General features: G+C 36.8%; 1 protein-coding gene across 1 annotated transcript in view; it reads left to right on the plus strand.

Annotated features, from left to right (window-relative positions):
* The window catches only part of LOC306872608 (glutamate receptor ionotropic, NMDA 2B-like), a gene marked incomplete at both ends in the record, with an annotated part of 113,846 nt that overhangs the window by 4,703 nt on the left and 89,699 nt on the right, over positions 1 to 19,444 (plus strand). Inside the window, one exon of the mRNA XM_079421234.1 lies at positions 7,900 to 8,517. Coding sequence (XP_079277360.1) covers positions 7,900 to 8,517 — 618 coding nt within the window. The remainder of the gene's footprint in view (positions 1 to 7,899; positions 8,518 to 19,444) is intronic.

Below are 19,444 nucleotides of genomic sequence, written 5' to 3' on the forward strand. Positions count from 1 at the left end.
GGAAAAAAATATGTCTTTTGTTGATTTTGTTGCTTTTGTTAAAGATGGCTTTTGCTGATGTTGAAAAACATGATTTGTAACAGTCTATAGTGGTGTGATTGATTGAAGTAACTGGTTAAATGCTAGTATTTGACATAAAAATAACAAATTAAATAAGCTAATTAAAAAAATGGCCTTACAAAGGAAAAATAACCCTTGAAGTCAATCAAATATTGGCCCTTAGTGAGTCAACATTATCAGCAATGTCAACAATAATAATAAAAAATATATTTTTATTGCTAAATGATCTCTTATGACCAAAATGTGTAATGTCCCTTATAAAGACTTGAATGGTTATTATATTGGATGGATTGCAGTTAATTGTAGAACTTCAAATCATCTACTGGAATCATTTTTGGCTCAATAGGCAGACCAAACTATTAATGACAACGCAAATTGAATGACCACCTAGTAAAGGATGTCCATCACATCACAGGTCATGTTCGTATCTCAGTCTACTTCCACCTCCCTTCGATGTCCATTAGCGAACGCTACATGGTGTATTACAACACGCTGAGGATTGGACGATTGAGTGATTTGGGATGGGGCTCATTGTTTCATGGTAACCATGTTCTGATATTCATTTGGCCTAAACAAGGAACAGCTTGGTAATTAATTACCCATGACCAATGGGCAGGGGGGGTGAGCCAATGCTCGCGTGTGATTGGTCAAAACAGAAGCAGGCCATCACCAAGCCCTCAGGGGAGGAAGTGATCTCTCACCCGAAAACCTGCTCAGCAGTGTGTTCGTGTCTGTCAGAGTGTGTACGCTCTGATACAGATGTTATGATTGCAGCCATTCATAACATCTACAGTATTTGGCATATATACAGTAGGTAGCGCTGATTTTCCTCTATATCTGCTAGCCAAAAAACTTTCCATTTGAATCTCACACGTTCTGTGTGTTTGTATAGATGTGTGAAGTTGTGGGGATGTAAGTTTGGTTTGTGGGCCCTTATGGATTTGCATATGTTTAGGGCTGTGTGTGTTGTGTTTGTGCATGTATGTGTGTGTCATATGCTTGTGTGAACATATGTCTGTTCCTTTGGTTGTTTTTGTGCGTATTGTGTCTCTGTGTGCATATGCTAGTGGCAGTGTGTTTTTATGTAATGCATGATTTCCTGATCTAAATGTATCTCAAACTTTGATATTTACATGCATTTACTGTATGTTATAATGCAAAGCTGTGTAATTTCATGTCAAGTACATTGGGCGGGTGGGTTTTAACATTATATTAATGTGTTTAGTTTTTGTGCAATAATTTTTTGTTACTCAGATTTACTTGTTTCAATTTTTTTTATTTTGAGTGTTTCAATGTAAAAAGTGACACTGAAAAATTACTTTTTAACAGGTAGATTTTAAAAAAGTCTCTTATGCTCATCAAAGCTGAATGCTCAAAAATACAGTAAAGACAGTAGTATTTTGAGATAATATTTTTACAGTTTAAAGAAAAAACAATTTATTCCTGTGATCATTGACTTCAGATGTTATTCTAGTATGCTGATTCGGTGCTCATGATTTCTTATTATAAATGTAAAAAATTATGCAGATAGTTTTTTAATGAATTAATTAAAACAATGGTGCATTTTGTCAAGGATTTTTTGATGAATAAAAGTAAAAAAAAAAACCAGCATTTATTTGCTTTGAAATGTTTGTTTTTTTTACTATCAGTTTTGGTCAATTTATTACATCCTTGCTGAAAAAAGTATTATTATTATTTATTTATATGTTTATTCAATTTTTAAATCACTGAACTGAAACATTTTAATGCACATCAAATAAACAGAAAAGTCATGTTGATTATTTTCTACTTCAAAATAATTTTTGCTTCTTGAAAAACCTGTTTGTACATAGAGATTTTTGCCTGTCACCTAAGACAGTCGTGTCTGACTATCCTGATTTTACCCCTGTAATGTTTCTATACATACCAAATTTATTCAAAGATAAAATTCAAATTCAAATTTATTCACAGTAAACAAAATGATTGTCCCAAAAATCTGCTTTTATACCAGGAATCTTGATTTTAGCATCTGTGCCTCAGTGGCAATCAGAGCAAACTGCTGCTAGCTGTTGTTTAAGCGTCATTATGAGGAGAGAGGACTTCAGTAAAGGTTACAGCTCAGAGGCAGTAGTTCATAAACACTGCTTAATGGAACCGCGCGCACACTGCTATGACAGATATACCTTAGAGACCGGAGTGTGTGCGAGGTGTGTGTTTGAGCACCACGTATGCTTGCGAGGAAGCCAAGACAGAAGTGCTGGCTAAATGTCTAAGCATGAAAATGAGCTTAGTTAGCGGTAAATATCAAGACATTTCCCTGTGATAGTGTTATTTGTGTGTGTGTGTGTGTTACATGTACCCCAGAGATTATTTGACGTAAAAAGGCAGGCTGCATACCTCCATAGTTTGCACTGGATTACTAGACAAACCTAATCTCTTACTTTAAGCATGGTCTGTGTGTGAGTGCATACGTGCATGTGTGCGTATGGTTTTGCTGTAACAAACCTCTCTTTATGCTGAATTAAATAATGTTTTTTGTCTCAGGTTTATCGGAATTCATTCTGTATAACTGCATCAATGAATGTTAATTCAGTTTCTGGTTGTTATCAAAGCTTTCCCTCACGCTCTGAAACAGAGCTCGTTTGAGATGGGAGGGAGTCTGTGATGGGCTTTTGTACAAATATTTTGCTGAATACATCATTTATTACTTCGCCAGGAAGAACTGAGATGGAGGACGGCGTAGAAAAACGCCTTATCTATGTTTCCCGAAGCAATGAAAGAAACAGAGATGTATTACAGTGCACAAATGTACACACTTGTTTTTATTCACATCTCACCCTCTAAAACGTGCACAATGTCAGGATACCTTTGAATCACCTGCCACACGTTGTGTAGTCTATACCCTTCCCTGTGTTAGTTTAATGGTGTCAATTTCTCTAGTAAGTCTTGTTTGGTTTGCAGTAATCATGTTGGTTTGGGTCGAGTTTTGATCAGCGACTGCTTTTGAGATCAATAAGTCTTTCTAAATGGCATTTTAGCTGACACCAACAGACTGTCCCAGGCCTATTGGAAGCTTTCTGGCCATTGTAGCCAATCTGGGACCCTTGGGGACCATTCTCTCATCTTTAGCCAATTGCCAATCAGGCCTGAGGCCGAGCACAACTGTCTCACAGAAAATCAAGAGAGAGCGATCTATCGGAGCAGGCAGATGCATGGATATTATACAGCACCACGGGGAATGTGTGTGCATATGTAACATTTTTTGTCATCTGTGTCAGTTAAACTTAAGCTTTAGTAGCCATCTAGCAAATGTTGAGCGACTCTGGAATTCTTCTCAACAGTGACAATGCAGCTTGGGTATGCAAGCATGTATGTATGCATGTATGTCTGGGAGCATTTGTTCTGAAGAAACAAATACAAAAACAAAACAAATGTTACAGTAGATATTTGAGGTATTTATGTAATGGGGTTAAAGTCAAAAAGAGCTTTCAAGCAATAAAACAATAGTTTATTACAGCTTTCTTTGAATCTGTCCTGTTTGATATCGTTTTTTTTTTTTTTTTCAGAAAAAACATCATACATTGACCATGATTTAAAGAAGACATACACTAAAATGTCATTCAGTTTAACAGTAGTTCATATACCAAAAAATATTGTCAGGCATATTTAGAAGAACGAGAATCATTGGATGGCATTAAAAGTCTCAGTTTAAGGATCATGGCGCAGACCCAAAAAACTAATTAATTGCAATTTTAAACCTGTACTAATATTTTCCAATACACAGATAGATAGATTGACAGATAGTGACTGTTATCTTCCTTGTGCACTTTGGGGTGACATTTAAGACAAAATACAAGCAAACCACAAAATGCTAGTGAAAATCAGTGCTTCCGTGTCACTGTGATTGGCTGATCATGCAATAAAGCTCATCCATCATGTTCTCACCAGTCTGCATTTTGGCCTGAATGGGTCAAATGAGTGAAAATGGACAGACTAATGAACTGCAGAGCAAATAACCCACTCACTTGGATATTTGCACTTTTATTAAAGATATTTGCACTTTTTAAAAGAAATTGCAAAGAGTTGCAATGAAATGACAAAAACAATGACATGAAACGCAAAATGATTTACAAGTGAGCTGAGGGATTACTTAGTTCAGTTTTTATATTATATTATATTATATTGTTTTGTTATTAATAATTATATAAGAGTATGTTAATAAGTGAAACAACAATAGTAACAGATAAAAACTACAATAAGTTATATACTATATACAAACTCTGGTTTTGTGTTTTTTTTTTATTACATTTAAAAACATTTTTACATTTGTTGTGCCATGGTTTTAAAAATAGTATGGTAATATAAGCATGTAAAAAAAACCATTGCAGTATTGATTTCTTCTTTGTACTGTAAGGCAAATGATCTTCCTTATGCCTGTAACTGAATAAACATTAAAAGAAGAACTTTGCAGTTTAATTTCAGACGTCTGCTACATATAGTTTTGTGTTTTACATGTGGATCAGCTGTAATTCAGTTCAAGCATTTCAGATGACTCTCTAACATACAGTTTGAAAAAAACATTTGTGGAGCTGACATTGAGCCTTTAGCTTCTTAGGAGAAAATGTGTGGGAGGTGTGTGTGTGTGTTTCATCTTATGTATTTATTTATTTATCGCAAGAGATGGTGGTATCATGTACGTTCACAATTTGTTTAAAATGCCTTTTTCAGTTGACTGTGAATAGGTGTTACTATGGACTTTAAGACTATAAAATCTATATAACTGTGTCTGTATATAGCAGTCTCTGTTTTTGTGTTTGTGTGGAGGAAGGTTCATTTGAATAGTTGCTATGGAAACCAAGTGCTGTTAAAATGAGAGGCAGAGCCAAATAGAGCATCTTAGTCTCTCCTCCCTCTCTTGTTCACCCAGCTGCTGTCCTCCTAGTCTTCTATCTCCCTATCTAGTGCTTATCCTTCCGATCTGCGTGCTTCTCTTTGCTTACCTACTTTTAATGAGCTGATGATTAGAACTCTTTCTCTTTTTCGTCACTGCTCTCCTTCTGTCTCTGCTTCATTTATTTAGTCCCCTAATTTTCTTTTTTTTGTTTTTCAATTCCATTTTCCAGTTCCATCTCTATACTTTTCCATTCCCCCTCAACCGATTTCTCTCTCTTTCTTCCTCCCACACTGTCCTCCTCCATCTCTTCTCTCGTCTGCAGCAGAAGAGAGCTAATTCACAATTAGCATGTGTACCTGCAATTAGCACTGACAAACCTCCAATAATTAGTCTTGTAAAAGCAGTCTTCCTTTTTCAAGCGTGTTTGCTTTCTTTCTGTGCGATGCCTCACTTATGTTGTCCTTTCATCTCTCTGTCCTCCTCTTCACACACCATGTTTTTCTTTCCCTATTTTTCATGCCTGTTCTTTAAAGACCCATTGCAATGTGTTTTGTGGCTGTTAGCTGGAATGTCATTCAGTCTTTTAGCCTCAAAAACAGGCTGCTATTGGTATAATAAGCTAAAGTAATGTTTCTTATTTTATCCATGTTAAAAACAGGTGAATATTTTTGTGAAAACGATACATTTTTCAACTATTTTGTTGAATAAAAAGATAGAAAGGACATCATTTATTTGGAATGGAAGTCTTTTGTAGCATTATAAATGTCTGTCACTTTTGATCAATTTAATGCATTGTTGCTGTATTACATTTACTGAACCCAAACTTGTGTATGGTAGTGTACTATATGTCCATGCAAACTTCCTGTTTTAATGGAAAATATGTCTACATGAAATGAAACGACAATGATCAAGCAGTTTTGTGTTTTATTGTGTTTCAGAAATGCCATCAATAACAAACAGATGCAAACATATTAGCTAATGACTAACTTGTTCCACACCTCTGCTAATGAAAATGGCTCTAAATAACAAGTGTTTCTCAAAGTCTTCACAGAAAGATAATTGGCAAATGTCAGTCACTGTGTGTGTTGTGTGTGAGTGAATATGCTGTTTGCCGATAAATCCACTTGTATCTTACTCGTCTAATTGCATTTGGTATTCAGTGTACGTAGGAACCAAATGTCCCCATAAGGGTCAGAAAATAGCATTAGCTCAGTATAAACAACTGATGTCAGTGACAAGTCCCCAGGAGAAAGAAAACCCAGAATGCATTAAGGTGCATTCCCCAGCATTGAAAAAAAGTGTGAGGACCAAATGTTACCAGAATTTAGCTAAATCTCACAAAACCTCCATTTGGGATGGCATCCATGATTATGGCCGCCAAGGTATGACAGACGGAACTGCTACCTAAGCCTTTTAGGTACAAAGATTGTTAAGATGAGGATGAATTATGCTTTCCTATGAGAAACATTGGCCAGATTCTAAAACTAAGCACATGTATTTTTTAGTGGATAAAGAAAACCCAGAATGCAGTCTCCAAATTGGACCGAATTGGACCAAATTGCTATCAGACAAAACATCCTTTTGGGATCTCAAGGGATGGTATTTAAAGGGGTCATGAACTGCCTTTGTTTTTTATTTTCTACTGTTCTCTGAGGTCCACTTATGTTATCAAGATTTTTACATGAAAAACACTATTTAAAAGTAATAGGCTATCCTGTTTTTGACCCCCTCATCAGAACGCTCAGTTTGAAGAGGTGTGGCGGATTGTAGACTCAGAAATAAACACCCACTGCTGTGATTGGCTTATAGTTGTGTATGTTTGGCAGCCTACAACCTTCACAGATAGACACTGCAGTGATTTAGGTTAAAAACACTTAAATACTCATATCAAACGATCTGTAATAACAGACAAAGCAATAGTGACCATGTAATAAAAACAGTTACTCACACTTGTGTGGTGCGACATTACTGTTGGATCCAGTATAGCCGGCACAGCATCGTCTTTTAGTTTAAACTTTATTTAAATTAATTAAAAATCCTGCGCCAAATTGTGCCTTGTATGTAACAATTCCGCGGTGAAATGATGTGAACAAAGAATCAAGTCCTAACTGACATTGTCTGGAACTTTATTAAAAATAAAGCTCATCCACTCTTTCCTAATGTTGGAATCAGAAAGAAGGCAATGCAAAGACAATGCAATGCATTTTCCAAAACTTGGCACTACACAGCGTCTTGTTGTCTTCGGAGCCATCTTTATTGTTTGGTTTCTGCTTAGACCTGTATTCACCCCTCTTGTTATTCACACTACATGAGCAAATGGGTGGGCGGGGCTAAACAGGAAGCGCTGTAGAAGCAGGCATTGATCTTTTTCTGTGGAGGCGGTGCTTATCCACACATCTTATACACACCCTCACAGAGTGGCACATGCCCCAAGCTGTCGTTTTGGCAGACTGGCTTCAATAGAAGGTGTTTTAGACTAACTACAAAGTTTTGAGTTCTGATATTATAGTGACCTCTTATATGTCAAAAGATCAAGGGAATTTTGGTTTCTCAGTTCATGACCGCTATAAGGGTACAAATAATGCAACTAAATTTTTTATCAAAAATTTGATTTGGGGTTTGTCCTACTAATTTGTATTAGTTTTATATATAAATATTAGAAGTGATTTATATGTCCTTAGTTAGATAAACCTGTGTGTGTGTGTTTGTGTGACTGCTGCAAACGACCTCATTTCCCAAGACTGCCTATGTTTCTGTGATTTCTGTCCAACATATGTCAATAATGAAGAGGACAAACCCTTGAAATGAGGACACTTGCTCTTTTTAAAACCACAGGTCTCTCGTCGGTTTTACTTGCGAACTGCAACTCAACTTTCACCAGTCAAGTTCAAATCGTGTGGATTTTGTGAATTCAGCTCCCAAACTGAAGTTCTCTCCCTCTCTCTCCTCTCTTTTTCTGTCTGCAGGGACTGTATCTTCACTCCTCCGCCATGCTTGTCAGCCTCCACCTCTCCTCTTCCCCTTTTTCCGACCGTCGCGTCCTGTCTTTCGTCTCCCTGGCTTCTTCCTCCAAACTGCCTCTCTCCCTCTCGCTCCTTCTCCTCTCTCTCTTCTTCTTCCCCACCTGCGAGTCCCGCCGCGGAGGCGGGATCGGGACACCCATTGGGGGCATGAGCGGCGGCGAGCGCGGCCAATCGATAATTATCCCTCCTCATTATCCGCCACCAGGAGTCAATCCAGTGGGTCCTCCATTGCCACCAAAGTTTGTTCAAGGCCTTAGCATCGCAGTGATCCTTGTGGGAAACTCCAGCGAGGTGTCCCTCTCTGAAGGTCTGGAGAAAGAGGACTTCCTCCACGTGCCTCTCCCTCCGAAAGTTGAACTGGTCACGATGAACGAAACCGACCCCAAGAGTATCATAAACCGCATCTGTGCTTTGATGTTGCGGAACTGGCTCCAGGGTGTGGTGTTTGGGGATGATACCGATCAGGAGGCCATCGCCCAGATATTGGACTTCATCTCGGCTCAGACGCACATCCCCATCCTGGGCATCCGTGGAGGCTCTTCTATGATCATGGCAGCCAAGGTATGACAAACGCAACTACTACATAGACATTTTAAGACATTTGAGGTACAAAAGTTAAGATGAGGACTAATTATGCGCTCCTATAAGAAACTTTGGCCAGATTCTATACCTGCCCAACGCTTCTTATTGGAGAGCGTAATTGGTTTTAAATTTACTTTACACTTTAAAATAAGACTGCATTAGTTAGCTATTTAACTGCAATTATGAACAATAACTCATTATTGATCAAGTTTTTATTGATCGTAATGTAAATTTCAACTTTCACTAATATTTAAAATCAACTGTATTTGTTAAAGAGATGGTTCGCCCAAAAATTTTAATTCTGTTATCAATTGCTCACCCTCATGTCCTTCCAAACCTGTAAGACCTTCTTTCATCTTCATAACACAAATTAAGATATTTTAATGAAATCTGAGAGCTTTATGACAGATTTACTGAACAGGGCAATTTAGCGTGAGACCGGTATTCCATAAAAGTTCTGCAAGTGATCTACTGACAAAAACACAGACGTAGCCAGTGATGACTAATGCAATCTATCAAGAGCAGTGCAAATTAGCAAAGGGTCAATGATAATCAGGTGTGGGTAATCTAATAACAGTACAGGCGCAAAATGAGTTAAGACATGTTTTTTGCTGGCCGTTAAATAATGGCGCAAATACCAGTAAATTGACTCATGCAAACCTTAGTAAATCACCTTGCATGATTCATTTAAATATTGTCCTCACATAAATTTAGCATCTGAACTCCTACAAATGCATATGCAAAGTTAGCCGCAAAAATAACTCCATGGCTCTTCAGTTTTTTACCACGTCTTTAGATTTTTTTTACTACATGTCCTTAGTAAGTTAATATATATTACTCCTTGTTAGCTAATGAATCGAAAGGATAGTTCACCCAAAAATGGAAAATTCTGTCATTAATTACTCACCCTCATGTCGTTCTAAACCTGTAAGACCTTCGTTCATCTACGGACCACAAATTAAGATATTTTTTATGAAATCCCAAGAATTTTCTGTCATGAACGCGCACTGAAGATTGACACAGAAGAGAAGAAATTGTTGAATAAAGTCATTATTTTTGTTTTCTTAATGTACGAAAATGATTTTTGTAGCTTCATAACATTAAGGTTGAACCACTGATGTCACATGGACTATTTTAATGATTTCTTACTACCTTTCTGGGCCTTGAGCGTGTCAGTTGCGTTGCTGTCTATGCAGGGTCAGAAAACTCTGATTTAATCAAAAATATCTTGATTTGTGTTCTTAACTGGAGAAATGGCTGCTGAAAATGCAGCTTTGCCATCACAAAGCTGAATTCCTTTTTTAAATATATTACAATATAAAAACAACTTATTTTGTAATCACATTATTACTCATTTCACTGTATTTTTGATCAAATAACCGTAGCCTTGTTGAGCATAAGAGACCTTTCAAAAACAAAAAAATCTTACAGACCCCAAACTTTTGAATGGTACAGTAGTACATACAGTATATGAAGTCTCTATAGAACATGAATTAAACCACCCTGAAAAATACCATTATTTCGAGTGATTTGAGAAAATGCAGTAAAACTGATGTTATTGTTATTTTTGGCTTTTATTGCTGATATGTAATGTTAATGAAATGTATGCCTTTGAAATCTCCAGTTCTGAAGATTGAAGTCTTTCTCCATTCACATAGATATAACCTGTATTGACTTTAACCATGATGGTCACTAGAGAACCAATCATACAAGACACCGTACTGCCCACAAAGATGGTTAATTATCGTGTCCTGCCATAAGTTGTGTATGTAGAGCATTTCAGAGCATTTTTAGTAGGATGCTTTAAAAGTAACTGCCTGTGTAGACAGTAGACTCACTAGGGTTTGGAACAGAGCCACATGGTCTACTCTTTTTCCCCTCAACGTCTTCCATTCTGACATGAATATTCATACACGTACATCCACATGTTCGTCTCCTTCTCTTTCTTTTCCACCAAGGTCAGAGTTGTGTAGCAGGTGTAACAGACTTGTGCCTGCTGTTAAGTCAGTGGAGGTCTGAACTGCTGGAAACAGATGTGATGCAATGCATAGTGTTGTGTACTGTCCGTGCTGTCGTTAGCTACCTGCAATGTGCTTCATTAAGATGACTGTGTTTGAAAGAGGCGAAAATAGAGAGAAAATAATGGCGATGTAGATCTGTTTTTCAATAGACACTCTTTTTTTCCTGGCCAATAAGGAAGAAGGTAATAAAAAAGATGAGACGTAGGGAGAAAAGTGCAGAAAGAGAAGGAAATGTCAGAGGGACTTTTTGTAAATGCCACACAGTGAAAAACAGAGAGTCAAGTACATTTATTCTGTCATCTTGGAGAAAAGGAAAAACAGAAGAGGACAATAACTGCAGACACTTGCAGTGTTAAATACACCGTGCAAACAAATATTACCTAAACTTTAACACAACATTCTCAAGCTTTTTGCAGCTGCATGCATAATTACGGCTGTCTCAAGAAGACCTATTTTAGCAGTTTTTGGGAACTCGGTACACCCGATGTACTCAGGGTATTTAAAGGGGGAGCTATTACTGCTGAAAGCTGGTGGTAAATCAATGACCCCTGTCCTGAACAGCCTTTGTTTTAATGGAACAGGTTCCATTATATTTATCAAGAGGGACACTATTCATCCAACTCACACTGCAGTATATTTCCAAGAACATGCAGCTCAGATCAGTTTTCCTGATTGGTGCTTCTTTGATGTTTATGGCTACAGATGTGTCAAGATCTTGTTACAGGGTTTTTGCACTTGATATTAACTGAAAATTGAAAAGCGAACAGAGGAGATTATACTTTTTCACCAGGGATTTGGACTAATTCAGGGCTCTTGAGTCAAAATTTTAATGACCAACTCGGAATATCAGATATATCGGAATGTTTGAGACGAGGACTGCCAATCATAAAAGATTACATTAATTGTTCAGAATATTCACAATTTATCATGTACTGTATTTATATCAAAATGAAGAAATTCATATGAATTCATAAAAATGATATACATTATTTTGGAGGATGCAATCACCGAACAGACAAAAGAGGCTTTCATATTATTGAACATAAGCTTATCACAAGTCTGTAGTCCAGTGTTTTTATTAACTAAAACTAAAATGAAAACTATTAAACATGTTTTATTGAAATAAGCTGAAATAAAAAAATAGATGAGATGAAAAAGTTTAAGTTTAAAACACTTGAGCAAAATTTCAAAATATTGCCTTGGCAACCAAATGAAATAATTTGAAATTGATATAAAAATTAATTTAAAAATAAAATAATTGAAATAAAAATGAATGCTAATTATAAAAAACTAAAAACAAATAAAAAGCACAACAAAATGACTAAAATGTAAACTAAAATTAAATTAAAACAGAAATGTAAAAAGTATATATAATTTATTGTTGGAAATGATTTTCCCATGATGCTGTAGCGTGACCTGAAGTAGGCCATGAGTGCTAAAGTGGACTTGAGTTGACTTCAGCTTGGAAAATACAATTACTAACTTTTTAATTGTGTGATTTTTATGTCTCCCATTATTTTTAGATGTACATAGATCCTGTTTAAACGCATTGGGAATGTACAACTGGTCTGTCAGCAATCTCTTTGTTCTAGATCTATTTTTTGCCATATCTGCAGGCTGTTACAAGGAGAGGAGCTCTTTTTAGTCTTGGTGTAGGGTTGTTAAAACACGCCACATCCTCTCGTAAGCCACTGAGGAGCTCGATAAGGGGCTAATTGAATTAGCGGAAACATTTTACCATGCTCGATGCCTTTCCGTCCAACCACACACATACATAAACGCACTGTTATCTTCGTTTTATGACTCTTTTTCCTTCCCAAGAACAGTGGAGTGGATGGAGATCTTTAGATTCACATTATATACATGCAGAAATGACAAAAGAGAAATCATCTAGTGTACGTACATAAGCCATTATGAGGAATATTAGGACTTGTTTCTAATTCTGTGACTTTACCCCTTGACACCATAATCAGTTGGAGTCCATCCACCCTACTAACTCTGCGAGCAATGCGCTGGCTTATCCGTTCCGTGTGCTTTACCCAGTGTTAATGGGGAGTCATAGGAGCGCTGGGATACTTAACGAGTGCAGCCGCACTGCTAATTTCATGCTTAATGGGAACACACGCCTCTCTCACTGGCACACGGAAGCATTAGATGTGCATGTCGTATTTAGCTGGGACAGTTTAGACAGGGACTGTGTTGTCAAATCGCTCATCAGATGCGCCTGCCTGACCGGTTCATGCAACACATTCGCTCATGTGTGCTTTGGGATACACACACACACACTGAGAGAGAGAGAGAGAGCATAGTGCTTTCTCTTCTGCATTTGCATTTTCAGTCATTTGTGCTTGTAATGTTTTTATATGCCACATCTGTCCACTTTTTTTCAGATGTTTAATTGATCTGTTAGTGTTGTGTGTGTTTTGAATCTGCGTGAATGCATTTTTGCATTTGTGATAATTTGAGTCTGTTATTCTGCAACATTGACTACGTTTACATGGACATCAATACTCCAATTTTAATACGATTAAGACAATACTCTGATTAAGAATCTACCATGTAAACAGAGATTTGTGATTACCTTAATCCGGCTAAAGTCATAATCTAAGTAAACACAAATGGAATTAAGACATGTGGAGTATTCCTATTTTAGTCGCATTATTGAAGTGCAGTACAAACATGTAAACCCCTTAATCACACTATTACCGTCGTCTAGGACTTTTCGCCGCATTTTGTGATAGGATACACACACGGGAGTGGTCAACCATTTTTGACGGCAAATAAAAGAGCTTCAACGCCGCTGTCATCTGTATGCACGTACCAATAATTAACTGCACTTGAAGCTTTCATAATATTAAAAATGAAACACCCAAAACTGTATATGGCATCATCACGAAGACTAACTATGTTTATAAGTGAAATTCTGGGTTGGATGTCGGATTGCGTCGTGTGATGATGTAATGACACATGCCATTAATCGATCTATGTACTATAACATGTAAAACGGGAACATGAAAGGATTATTCTAAAAGCAACTCATGTAAACACCTTAATCTTAATATTGTTTTATTTAGAATAAGGTAAATAATTAGATTACTGATGTCCATGTAAACGTACTCACTGATTCTCAACACAGCGGGTTTCACGAGTCCGCACTGAAAATCTGGGATACATCTAACCTAACAGATTATATTTAAACTTGGAAATTAATGGAAAATGTATATGAAAAAATTATTAAGAAACTTTTTTAAATAAAAAGGTATTCAGTAATTCAAAAAAGATTATTAAACATTTAATTTTAATAGAAATTTAGTGAATCAGAAATACAGTATTTCAGATTGTATAATATTTCTCTGCCACTAATCAAATAAGTACATTTATGACATTAACTATGTGAACTTATCATGAGTGCTGCTGTCATTAAAGGAATAGTTCACCCAAAAATGTAAATGTAAATTTACCCTCAGGCCATACAAGATAGCATTACATCATTTACTTAGCAATGGATCCTCTGCAGTGATGGGTGCCGTCAGAATGAGAGTCCAAACAGCTGATAAAAACATCAAAAGTTCCACAAAATTTGTATATCAAAAAAAATAACACCTCCAGTGAAAAAATCCATTTCCTATTTTCCTCTCGCATCAAAATCCTCCAACATATTTATTTTGGCTGTCTGCACTTGCAAATGGTGCTTAATCTCTGCATATTTCTCTCCTGATTCAGACGAGATGACATTTTCACTGGAGAATGTACATGTTATGTACAGAGGATTCATATTTTAGCTGAAACCAACTGTATAAACATACAACTTTTCACTTCACAAGATTTTCATTGATAGACTGTGCGAAGTGTGGATTACTTGTTAATTATTGTGTTGTTTTTACACACATTTTTGTTGCATCTTTTGCATCTTTTGCATCTTTTTGTTGCAACACACAGCATCTCCAAGCATCTCCATGGCAGCAGCAACAATACTACAGCGAGAATAAAAGTTACACCTTTCATTGCGTATACATTTGGGCGGTGTTATGCAAATCTTTCCACACCGTGACGTAGACATGTGGGAGCGTGTTTAAATGAGTCATTTTAGGAGGGCGTGGAAGAGTCTTAACTTTTATAAAGAATATCTCTTTGGTTTTGAGACTTTAATCTTTGCAACTTTACAGATCTTATATATGCACAAACAGCTTTTAACACTCCAAAGACAAAGGAAAACATGAAATCGCATCATATGACCCCTTTAATATTAATTTTCAATTTCAACATTTTACTTATGCTTATTTAAAATAAGAAAAACGAAAACCCTAAATTTATTCATATAAATGCAAAAAAACGGAAGTATTTTCAGTGGTGGACTGAGTAATGGATAGTGTTTTTAAAGCCTAAACTGTCAGTGTCAGACTGATATGATCAGTGTCTTGTTTCAAATGATCCTCCAGTCCCCCTCTTCATAAATCTAGATGCTCTGCCGTAAAAACCCTTGTTACACACAAACACTTCAGAAGTGTTGGTTATTGATTGAAAGCCTGTTGCTCTGTCTGCATCGCAGGGGAAGCCATGCAATACTTTCACATTTGCACCTTGCAAGCGAACACTTGTGATCCATGTTTCAGTGTGCTGTTTCTCACTGTTTGAAAAGATGTGGTCACACAGTGTCATGACACATCACTAATGTAGAAAAGCACTATAGTGCACGTCTCATCGCATCCAGTGACTTTGACTCATCATTTAAGAAAATAGTTAAAAAAAAAAATCTAAATTAACGACTTTCCTCTTTTATATAATAAATAATTACAAATCCTTTTTTTTTCTAATTTACCTTTCAAATGTTTGGGGTTGGTAAAAGTGGTTAAAGGAAGTCTTTCAATAAGACAGCATTTATTTAATTAAAAATACAATAAAACAGTCATATTGTGACTGATATCGCCCAGCTCTGGGCGATATCAGTCAATATCAATAACTATCACGAAAAATGTCAAATCTTTATTTCTTTCAAGTTTAAACCCAGAATTTTGCTCCATTTGCTAATTTTCTGTAACAAAATAAATAGAAAAATGTATTTCTTAGTTTCTGCATGTTCTAATGAGTTGATATTGTTTCAAATCAAGAAACAGGTTTGGGTTGCCTGATAATATTATTAATAATAACATCACTTTTTTGTCTCTTAGAAATGCACATTTGATAGTAGCTTGAGTTAGGATGCAGAGGTAAATTTTAGTTATTTTTAAAATCATTAACATCTGTAAAAAGTTTTTTTGTTTGTTTTTTTATTAAGCATATGATCTCCCATAGTAGCATACATTTAAATCATGATAAACACAATTAAAACCACACATATAGCACCTCAATACCATGGTAAAAATATAACTAGGCCTATGTGGTTTTTAGGTAGCCTATTTGTATGAAAAACAGTAACAGTAGTCTAAAAACATTCTGTATAAATGCACACATGCTACTGCTTAATCACAAATACATACACTATAATTATATACCATTACTCCTGTAATAAAATTCAATGTGAATATCCCACATTTCTGCCACAATACCATGGTGCAGTGAGTGTTACTACAGTAAATCCATGGTAAATGATGGCGATGTGTGGATTGAAAAGCCTTCTTACTGTCTCGTTGCACACAGTGTTTCTCCTGTTTGGCTCTAAACTAGTTTAAATCACGGAGTCATTTGTGTTCATCGCTGAATTCAAGCACTTCACACTGGATCTCACAGCACTGTTTAGTGCTCGCGTGACCAAGTCAACGCATCTGCTCTAGTGAGCTTGCGCTGCACGGCAGTTTGAACTTTGATCTGAGCAGATAAATGGTCCGTGTGGCGCGATTCAAATGAGGCGCGCTGTTTCGTTCCGCTTTTGGCGCATAAACATTATATTGAACATTTATTGAACTCATCGTATCGTTTTATCGAGGAAAGTTATCGTGATAATTATCGTTATCGAATTATCGCCCAGCCCTATATATATACAGTCCCCTCCATAAGTATTGTAACAGCAAAGACAAAATTGCTCTGTTGGCTGTGGAGTCAAGACATTTGCAAATATGACTAAAAGATGAATATGAGACAAAACTACAGAATGTCACATTTTATTATTAGCCGTTTCAACACATACATGTTTTACCAAATAAAAAGAACAGCACTTTTAGAGTTCATCCCACTCATTGATGTGAACATAAGTATTGGTACAGTTGAACATAAGGCAGATATAAAAGATTAAAAGCTATTATTTAGTTGCAGATTTAGTGCTGTGCACAATCGCAGCAGTGAGTCTGTGACACATAGACATCACCAGACTCTTGGTCTCATCCTTTGAAATGCTTTTAATAATAATAATAATTAATTACATTTATTCTGCTTTTTTAAGCACTCAAAGCGCTCTACATTGTGAGGGGTGGTGTCACCTCGTCCACCACCATTTAAATGCTTTTCCCAGCATTTAATGTAGCCAATCCCAATTGTTGCTTGTTTTGGGGAGTTTCTGCCTTTACTCTCCTCTTCAGCTGGTGAAATTCATGTTCAATCAGATTTAAATCTGGAGATTGACTTGGGCAATCTAAGACTTTCCATTTCTTTGCCCTTATAAATTCCTTGACTGAACTGGCAGGGTGTTTTGGGATGTTGTCCTGATACAATATGAAGCACTTCCAATAAATCTAGTGGCATTTTCTTGAATATTGGTAGGCAAGATGGTTTTGTACCCTTCTAAATTCATTCTGCTACTGTCATCATACATTAAGTCATCAGTAAAGATGAGAGGGCCTGTTCCAGAGGCAGCCATGCATGTCCATGCCATGACACCACCTCCATGCTTTACAGATGAGGCTGTATGCTTGGGATCATTTGCAGTTCCCTTTTTTTCTCCACATTTTGCTTTCCCGTCACTTAGATGAAGGTTCATCTTTGTCTCATCGGTCCATAAACACAGTTCCAAAACTCTTCTGGCTCACCTTTGTGCTTTTTTGCAAACTCTAATCTTGCCTTTCTATTTTTGGTGCTGGTCAGAGGTTTGCATCTTGCTGTGTAGCATCTGTAATTCTGTGTCAAAGTCTCCTGAGGACAGTAGATTGTCAGAGCATCACCCCAGCTTTCTGGAAGTTGTTGGTGATTTTACAGTTTTTTAGGGTTCATTTTCACAGCTTTTATGATTTGTCTGTCATCATCTACTGTTGTTTTCTCAGCCGATCAGGTCGTTGTTGGATGCTGGTGTCGCTGGTGGTTTCCAAACTCTTGATTTCTCCATGCCCTTTGTTTTTGCTATAGCTCTAATTGCCTTCCTCTTTTCTTTTAGCATCCAAATTGCTTGCTTTTTTCTCAAAGTCAGCTCCCTCATCTTCATCCTGGTTTGTGTGTGTCATCATCGAATGCAAGATTCATAATGCAGAAGTAATGGATATAACTGATACAACACATTCCCTGCTTTTAATATCTGAAGGATTAATGCAACAGGACACAGCTGATCACTTAGAAAGACCTGTGAGGCAACTGGTCCAATACTTATGCTCACATCAGATAGAGGGATGAAACTCTAAAAGTGCTGAAATTCTTAGCTGGTCAAACATCTATGTGTTGAATCACCCAATAATAAAATGTGACATTCTGTAGTTTTGTCTCATATTCATCTTTTAATCATATTTGTAAATGTCTTGACTCTACAGCCAACAGAGCAATTTTGTCTTTACTGTTCCAATACTTTGATGAATAGAAAGTTAAAACAGCCTTTATTTGAAATAGATTTTTTTTTGTACAATGCGAGACTTTACTGTCACTGTTGATAAATGGAATATGTCCTAGCGGAATAAAAGAATGACATTTTTGTCAGAAATTATATAATTGTCATGGCAATTTGAGTAATTTGTGAATGCCTTAGTATTTGTCTCCTTTTTGCTATAATGGCAGCAGCACTTGAGCTGCATTTACGCCACAATTCTGAACAAACTCTGATAAACATGTATAAACATGTCCAGAATGAATTTAGAGCAATCCAAAGAACATCGGCTCATTAATTTCTGGGTATTTCTAGGTTTAAAACAGCATCTGAATCCCAGATTTTCAGTGTGTTCCCAGACCAACAAATTTCCAGAACCTTTAAATGCAGCATTCAAAGGCATTATTTAGATCATCTCTAAGTCTGAATGCAAGAAAACACTGATCAAACAGCTGCCAAACGAGTGAATGCTACTGGGAAAAAAGCAAGAATGGATGGAGAGAAAGAAGGATGAATATGACAGCTGGAGAGGGAGGTAGAAAAAGACTAGAGTGGGAGAGAAAGAGAGGAAAGGAAGAGGGGACTGTTTTAAAATGAAACACGTGGGTGTGAAACAGAGGAAGAGGAAGGCACCCAACATGCAGTTACAACACGCTTACATCTAAATGGAGGCATTCAAAAAGACAAAGAACAGATTGAAACAGAAGAAACTTGACTTTTGGAGAGATGCAGCATTAGGGGATGATCACAGTAAGATGAAGAGGGTGAAAAAGAAGTGTTATAGGACAATTCAATGGCGAAAGAGAGAATATAAAAGAGCCCAAGCACAGATGGGGGAGTGAATGCATGCATGTGAATGAACGAGAGAGATGTGTGACATGCCACAGGAGGTGGTGGTTAAATAGAGGGGATTGAGGAGTGTTTTCAACCCTGTCTTTTTCTTAATAATTACTTTTACACGCTCTATCTCTCTCTTTCTGTCTTTCTCTACCCCACCCCAACCCCAACACACTCTGTGGGCTGCATTGGTTGGCATGGCAACCGCTGCTACATACATTTCTATATATATGTGGAAGGAACGCGGGAGAGAAAGACAACGAGGAAGTCGGGAAAAGGCAGAAGAGCAGATTCAGAAAAGGAACGTTTCAATTGCTCTGCATATAAATTT

The sequence above is a fragment of the Barbus barbus genome (genome assembly GCF_936440315.1).
Source record: "Barbus barbus genome assembly, chromosome: 7".
Taxonomy (NCBI): Eukaryota; Metazoa; Chordata; class Actinopteri; order Cypriniformes; family Cyprinidae; genus Barbus; species Barbus barbus.